The sequence below is a fragment of the Cibotium barometz genome, chromosome 20 (assembly GCF_041138505.1).
Source record: "Cibotium barometz isolate CiBa-2024 chromosome 20, ASM4113850v1, whole genome shotgun sequence".
Taxonomy (NCBI): Eukaryota; Viridiplantae; Streptophyta; class Polypodiopsida; order Cyatheales; family Cibotiaceae; genus Cibotium; species Cibotium barometz.
The window spans coordinates 17,930,674-17,939,291 of record NC_141065.1 but is presented as its reverse complement, the minus strand read 5'-3'; the positions used below and the strand labels follow the sequence as shown (position 1 = coordinate 17,939,291).

The 8,618-nt window shown below is 45.0% G+C and overlaps 1 protein-coding gene across 4 annotated transcripts in view; it reads right to left on the bottom strand.

Moving 5' to 3' along the window:
- Positions 1–272: 272 nt before the first annotated feature.
- The window catches only part of LOC147627611 (uncharacterized), a 73,868-nt gene continuing 65,522 nt past the window's right edge, over positions 273–8,618 (bottom strand). For 3 of the 4 annotated variants that reach the window (XM_086814519.1, XM_086814521.1, XM_086814520.1), the window contains exons 20-21: positions 987–1,105; positions 273–872 (exon numbers count right to left, since the gene is read on the bottom strand). In XM_086814519.1, the coding sequence (XP_086670645.1) occupies positions 741–872; positions 987–1,105 (251 nt within the window). In that variant the 3' untranslated portion in view covers positions 273–740. The remainder of the gene's footprint in view (positions 873–986; positions 1,106–8,618) is intronic. The other variant, XM_086814522.1, reaches the window with a different exon arrangement.

Here is an 8,618-nt window from a genome sequence, read left to right as displayed (position 1 = left end):
TCGTCCATGTTTATAAAGGTATGGGAATGCTATAGTGATCGTCGGACATATTAGGGGCATACTTGGAAAGTCAGCTAAATTCCTCGTGGTAGACTTCCGAAATATGACCCCCAAAGTATTGATTAGATATGGACTAATGAGGGAAAACAATGCAAAGCTTATCACCACAAGGATATAAGCCCTCTGACATAGTAATTGTACTGTTCCATATCCTTATGAATCAAAAGACTAAGTTGGCATACTCCAATATGATTAAAATTTGCTAAAATGACTTCCAAATTTCCCAGGTGTTTTTTTTTTCAATGTGAGCCGTCAAAAATACAAACGTTCTTTTCTGGTACTGATGGTTTGTACAAAGCAAAATTCTGAATTCTCTATCTATTGTGTACTTAATTTACATGTGCAGGAGATTGCCCTCCTTATTTAGACTCCAATAAGATGGTGCCTCTGCATAAAGTGACCTCTCTTACCAATTGAATTATCTGCTGATCTTTTTGTAACATGGAAGAAATGCTCAGCTTATCACCACAAGGGCATATAGCATGACAAAGTGTACCATCCACAGGCAAGCTCATACATTGTTTCACATCCTCATAGAAAACAAGGGTTATGTTAGCACACTCAAATCTCCTAACCTCAACAGCACAAGCTCTCTTTAATCCATTGTAAAAATGGCCGTGTACATAGGAACAACGCTACAAATGCTCATCATGATGTTAGTCTTCCATTAAGCTCCGCAGTTATTGACTTGCTACATCACTATCGATACCATCCTTCCATCCATAAGCCAACGCAGCAGCCTTTGATATTTTCACGTACAAGGATAACAGCTCCTTCTCTTCAAGATGATGCACATTTGCCGATTCATCACCCTGCATGAAAAGAAAAGACTATGTGAGCTGTGCAAGTAAGCTATGCAAAAGATTACAACTACCCACTTAGCCCAAGTTAGCTAAGAAAAAGTCTTACAATGGGTAACTACTGACCTCAAATCTGCTTAAAAAGGATCTTTCTTCGGAAATAATAAACACCTTATTGCGCACATGCTCTATCCCAAGTACTTGAAGAAGTGCGACAACACTAGCATAAAGAAGTTGCCCTATTCCTGGAAAAGTGAACATTTTGCATCATAAAACAAAGCTTTTATTGAACACCGCCCTCTCTCTCTCTCTCTCTCTCTCTCTCTCTCTCGTGAAATGTTGTTTTATATTATATGTAAAAATGTACATCAGCCACATGGCTCACACAGAACCTATGGCCCCAAAAAAACCCCCACAAAAGATCCTCTGAAGGATCATGACCATGCAAACCTGTACACTAATAAGAAAGCCTCCTAGCCAAATAAGCATCCTAGATAAAAGCATCAAAGATGAGCCAGCCGAGCCGCCATAGACCATAACGAAATAACATCTGCATCCAGTAGCTGAGCTGAGAGAAGAGAAGAAAACTGCCAAAGCAGCAAACCGCGGATACGTAGAATGTGCCCATGTATTCTAGACAAGGAATCAAAGACGAACCCATTCCGTGTAGTCCAAATATGCCAAAGTCCTGTCCATCTAAGGAAATGGAATATCACAAGTTGACTGTCTGAAGTAATGACTTGAGGACAAATCCCAAATATGCACTGATGAGCCGAAACAGTAGACCTCTCTACTGCCTCCCAAACGCGAGAGACAAAAGACCAAATCTGACGGGCCACTGGACAACTCATGAACAGATGCATAACTGTTTCAGTGCATGTCGTGTAGAAGAAGCAAGAGGCCAATGTAATTTTACGACGGCTGAGCTGATCCCGTGTAGGTAACCCTCCCACCAACATCCTCCAAATGAAAACCTTACCTTGGTAAGGGAGTTTAGACTGCCAACCAAGCATAAGAGTTTTCTGCCACCATGATTTAGACTTGTGCAATCCCCACACCTTATTGGCCTTGGTTGAAACCCAATCTTTCTCTGATACGAGCTTATAATAGACCTGGTTAGCTGAAAGTGATATCAAGTCACCAGATTTACATAGTGCCCAATCAAGCCAAGGCTGATCTGCAGATGGCCGAGGCAATGGAGTAAAAGGCTCAACTGCATGCATGATGTCAACCCATAGTGGCTGAAATGTCCGAGGAACCCTAAAGTGCTGCCGAATACGACGAAATGAATATGGCCTGTCACGACCAGGTATCACAGCATCTCGGATTCTAACCAAGCCTAACCTGACCATGCGGTTGAGTCGTATGCGTGAAACATCTCTGTCTGGCCAAACAATGACACGCGACTCCACAAATGTTTCGAACTGCAAAGAGTTCAAAAGTAGTCTTTCATGACCAGGATCCCACCGAGCCAATAGTAGAACTTCATGCCAAGAAAGGAGAATATGCGATAAAATGTGAGATGAGCGAATACGGGCAGGATGAGCCGCATTCACAATGTCCCACCATGAAGCCTGCACACGTGTCCGTCCATGTGACAATCCCTCCCGACTCAATCAAGTCACGAGCCATGAATACCCAAGGCTGCTCCTGCAAACACATATCCTAAAAAAGCGCCCACCTACGCGCCACCATATGCAAGCGGACATCCAGTAAAGCAACCCCACCCATTCTTTTGGCCGTCGTAATGTGATTCCAAGCTATCCATGTTTGACCCATAATATTTCCTTGCCTCTTCCCCAGCATAAACCGAATGGGAGCAACCAAACGGAGAAGAGATTTGTGCGTCCAAGGTAGCAAAGGCAAAAAATAGGAAATCATGCTAAGAATTATAACCTAAGCTACCTTAACCCTCACGTGCATAGGCCACCCTTGAGCTTTCCAATACACAAATTTATCCGGGATCCGAGCAGAAATCCAAGCAAGAAGCGCTTAGGGGTCCACATCCACACCCACCGGATACCCAAGATGACGAACAATGTCTCCTGTAAGCACCACACGGCCTTGCCACCCTAATGCCTCAAGATCAAATTCCGTGCAAACAATGAGGGCTGATTTTGTTGAATTTATTTTCAGCCCAGAAGCCAATGCAAAATTATTCCAAGCTTCCATTGCTCGATCTATATTGGCTTTTTCCGCCCTGAGAAACATAAAAGTGTCATCCGCAAGGGCTTGAGCAACCAATTGCTTGCCATGAGGGAGATGCAAACCAACCACTTCACCATGCGATGCCATAGCATCTAGGCGAGATAACATAGGATGAGTGTGCAGCCAGGACAGCCGGCGAGACATCCTCTCGAGGGGCAAGCAAATCTTCATAAAACCTGATGCAATGCTGAATAACCTCAGAAGGTTGAGTAACAAGGTTGCCTTGGGCATCCATCAGCCTAACAATATTCTCACGCATATGTTTTTGATGCAACTTATCATAGAAGCGATAAGATTGACAGTTCGCATCCCGCAAAGCATCAAGACGTGCAAGTAGTTTAAAGAGAACGTATTGTGCTTCCTGCACCCTAGATAGCTCCTTTTTCAGCCATTCTATGGCATCCACAACTTCAGCATCCATAGAGTCAGTAAACATGAACACCTGCAAGCCCTTTAAAAGCGACTCAAGAAGAGCCACATGCTGTTTTTGAATAGAGGCATTAGCAAGACCATAATGCCGCGCTAGTTTTCGAGTGTTGGTAAGGAACACTGGCCAAGCATGATAATCAACCATGGACACTCTTGTGGAGAAATGTCGTATCAACTGACACATATAAATATCAAAAACTTCATGCTCCAAAAAAGTGTGATTTAAGCGCAAAGGCAAGCGTCCCAACAAGCCCTTATATGCATCCACAGGATGATAGACCATTTCAAACACAAGCGGCCAATGATCCGAGAAAACCTGTTGCTGATCAACCATCATAGTAAGAACCTCTGGCAAAAAAAGATCTTGATGTAAAATATACATCCTATCCAATCTAGCATAAGCGCCCCGAAACTGTTGTGAGGCATAAGTGTAACCCCTTTCATCTGGATGCAACCAAGACTACATGTCTTGTTTTAGCGACCTTGCTACAAAAGCTTCCCACGCCATTCTCTCCGAGCCATCCATTACAGAATGAGGCGACGTGGCTTGCTCCCTGGAGACACACATATTAAAGTCTCCCATCACAAAGCCAGGATAAGAGATTGAAAGAGCACACAAGTCATTCCACAACAAACGCCGTGCACAAGCATTATTTGGAGCATACTCCCCTAACAACCATAAAGACGTATCATCCCAAACAATCTGTATCACTAGAAATCTTCCATGAACATCTTGAATCACAAGAGAAGGCTGAAACTGCAAACGAACAGCAAACATAACACCTGACTGCGAAGCAGGATGTCCGCTATAGAAAACATGAAATCCCTTATATACATAGGCTTTGCCAACCAACTTATGCTACTTATGTTCAACTGCACACAAAACATCCCAACCATGACAAAAAGTTATACGCCAAAGCCTGAAATGATTTTGGCGCGAAGAAATACCCTTTACATTCCATTGTACAATTTTCATATGCCTTCCCAGAAAAGGAATCAACAAGGCCGTGTACTAGGCCCAGGACAATCTGCCAAATCATGAACCTTTTGAAGCATTGCATTTTTAGACATGGTATTTGTGATCTCAGACTGCCTTTGGAGTTCCCGAGCACGTGCCGAAGGGTAATGACCATCCCATGGCGAGATGACCTCACCCTTCGAACCAAACACAAGAGGCAATTGTTGTTGTGTTTCTTTTGTTAGGCGACTTCTAATAGGATAGCATTCTACTCTATCCACCCCAAGAGCCCCTCTACCCTGAGAAAGTTGGCCTCCCAGTCTCTCAATCCTGGTCTGTTGCTGGGCACCTAAACCCAAAGGGCGACGAGCATATGTATGTAAGGGCCCCTGGTGAGTACGCAAAGACCCCCGCTAAACAGCATCTGAGAAATCCCCCCGCGAGGCAACAAATCGTGTCTTTTTACCACGTACTTCCACCCATGGCTGCTCAGCCTCATTCTGAACATCCACATGTACATCCATGTGCTGGGCATCATGTAAAGGAGCATCATGCTCATCTTCCACGGGCAACTGCCCATCAACAATATCCTTGGTAGCAACACCTTGTTCTTTCTTAGGACATTCGGAGACAAAGTGGCCCATCTCACCACATTTGAAACAGTGGCCAACAAATGTATCTGTCATGGCCCTGTGAAAATGGAACAGTACAAGTGTGGGCATGGTGGTTGCAGAGTCAGAATATTTTATGATTCACATGGGGGGGTGCCCGGACAGAGTTTAAGATGTGTGGACATCCCTAGGTGTGAAGGGGGGAACTAGAAACATTAAACTTTAATGTTTATTAAAGTTTGCCCCTAGGCCTTAGTGGCCCTAGGGACTTATTAAAGTTTGGGGCCCTAGGGATTATTTTGGGGAAGGGGCCACTTTTGGAGTGTTTCTCTCTCTTCTCTCTCTCTCTCTTCCCTTTTGGGAGTCGTGGAGCAAAAGGGACACTCTAGCGTGGAAAAGCACAAGAAAACTGAGGCGGCTGCTGTATCTGTGCTGTAGCTGCTGTTTTCTGCAAGCTGTGAGCTGAAACAGGCCGTACAGAAGCCGTACAACCCTGTACGACTGTAGGTGCTGCTGAGGACAGAGAAGCACAGGGCTGTGGGACTGATACAGGCGCCTGCAACTGCTGAATACAGGCTGTACAGTGCTGTATGACTGCAAGTACAGCTCTGTACCTTCTGCAAGTACACTGTACGGCCAGTTCTAAGGCAGGTACAAGAGCTGGGCAACACTGTTGCAGTCAGCGCAGGTGACCAGCAGCAAAATCCAGCAGGCGGCTACTTCAGGTTCATTGCAGAAATAGCCCGTACCGTCAAGTACAAGCAAGTACCGTCAAGCACAGGCAAGTACAATCAAGTACAATCAAGTACAGTGCTGTTTTCAGATCTGTACTTTCAAGGACAGCATAAGAGTGAACATCAGGAGGAGGGTACAGGCAAGTACAAGCACATGTGTGAAGCAGGGTTGTGGATACAAGTGCCTGCAAGTACAGATTGGTGCTGTTGCTTCCTCCAGTGCTGTTTCACGAGCTGAATTTGGTAAGCTCCGTTTCTGTTCATCTATCTCTCTTTCTACTGCTTGATGTCTGTTGCAGATATGAGTTATCTGGCCCCTTGTGAGAGGAGGGGTATGGCAGATTGACAAGGGTTGAGATAGAGTTTGGACAGCACATGTATGTTTGAGCTGAGATGATGTATCATGCACTTGAGTTATGCCAGATGTATGCCCATGGCTGGCCTGCTTAGTGATCTTGGCTGATCAGAGGGAGGCACAGTGTGTTATTTGGAGACACAGATCCTTTGTGCTAAGAAGGATTTGTGGGCCGTCAGATTGGATATACAGGTGTAAACTCTTGGCTGATCTTTGTGTTGTACTCGGCCATTCATTTTATTATAATTGAATAAAGAAATACCGCAAGGGGCGCCAAGCTTTGGAGCCAACAGGTGTCGCTGTGTTTTCAGATTTGGGCACTCTAGCTCCAGTCTGCTTTGTTTCACATCTAGACTACAAGTGGACGGGTGACTGCTAGTCTACCGCACTCTGGTTTTCTATCAGAGGCCGGTTTCAAGGTTCCGTTGCCGGGACCAATCATCAACTTTCTGAAGGGGATGAGCTCGTGGTTGCTTTGAAGAAAGCCATCGCTGAAAATTCAGCAATCATGTCTGATACAGAGGATGAGTACTTCTATCATGAAGAAGAAGAGCAAGAGAGTTCTCCTGAAAGAGATGTATCTGAGGATATTTTTGCAGGAGAACAGGCTGCAGATGTTGAGCCTTATGAGGATGTAACACAGCCAGAAGATGTGCATGGTAAAGAGGATGATGATGCTCGATTCAAAGATCGCTTGGCTAGTGTTATGGATACTTCTATGCAGCTCACACAGAGCGAGAGATTTGCTGAATTTATGAGATCTTGCATAGAGCCCCGCACAGAGCCCCAGAAAAAGAAGAAGAAGGTTCGTTCAAAGAATCTTCCACAGGGTCATAGTGGTGCCATCCCACAGGAACCATCTTTTGGCCAGTTTCCGAATCTGCAGCATGCTTATGGTGCAAACTCTCAGAGTTCCTTCTATGGACAGCCACCTATTCCTTAGCAGAATATGCATCCAGGTTATTTTGGTGGTGGTTCGGTGTTCTAATCCATGACTGGGGGTTATCCTCAGGGAGGCATGGGTATGTATGGGCCTTTTGGAGCCAATTTTCAGCCTGGCATGCAAGGGAATATGTATGGTGGTATGCAGTCCGGTATGGCTGGAAATATGTTTGCAGGCATGCAACCTGGGATGCAAGGCAATATGTTTGGTGGCATGCAGCCAGGTATGCATAATGGAATGTATGGAAACATGGCTGGAATGTATGGTATGCCTGGCATGGGAATAGGAAATGTTGACCCAATGATGGGTATGAATGTTGGGGGCAGCAATCTTGCGAAACCACTTCCATATGATAATCTAACGCCTATGGGAAAGGCGAAGGATTACAAGGAAGGGGGAGCTGCAGTGAAGTTTGACACTTTCAGTGGGGCCAAGGATAAATTGAAGGCACTTACCTTTTTACAGCAGTTTGATGCTGCTTTTTCTGGTGGGAATTACACAGAGTCCTCTAAGGTGAGGAAAGCTGCCACTTTTCTCAAGGGCAATGCTTTGCAGTGGTGGTCTACTCTTCTTTTGCAGGGCATAGCACCCACCACATGGGTCCAATTCAAACAGGTTTTCTCTTCCGTATGGCTCACATCTACATTTGAGGTGGATGTTATGACCGCATGGCACAAGTTGGATGCTTCAAAGTGTGATAGTTTGGAGGATTATAACAAGAAGTTTTGGGAAGCTCTACTCCCAGTGACTTCTTATCGTGCGGTGCCATTATCTGAGCAGGTAGAGAAGTATTGTTGTGGGCTGTCCAAAGAGGTACGAGATTATTGTATAAAGACAAGAGTAACAAACATGTCACAGATGATTGAAAATGCTATGACAACTAATGCGTTACTCATAGGTGGTTCATCTGGGTTTAAAGGCAGTAAGAAATTGAGCAAGAAAGCTGAAAAATTTGGGCATGCTTCTCGTGATGCTAAAGGGTCTTCAGAGACAAAGTATAAGAAGTTGCCAATGCCCAAGAGGACTTCTGAGGAAAGACAGGCTTTGAGAGATGCTCAAAAGTGTTTTTACTGTACTGAAGAGGGGCATATGTCATTCAATTGTCCCAAAAGAACGTCCAAAAAGGACTCTGACAATAAAGGAGAGCCCAAGCCAAAGAAACCAAAGCCTTCTGCAGGCTTAGTTCCTGATCTTGTGGGGGAGCAGCTAGGTGGTGAAGCTACAGAGTTGTGCAGGGCATGGGGCAAAGTGAGAGATCAGAATGCTTTGATCTTCTTTGACACAGGTGCTAGAGCCAACTTCATTTCACCAGACTTGGCTGGCCGATTGGGGATTCGCGCAGAGGAGATGGGGCCGTTACATGAGGCAAATATGGCTTGTCCAGGGTATGCAGAACCCGTTACTCCTATTATTGGGAAGCTTCGGCTTCATTTGCAAGGTTATGTGGACAGCGAGGAGTTCTTCATCATGCCTTTGGATGGCTGTGATGTTTTGTTGGGGATGCCATGGACCACAGTTTT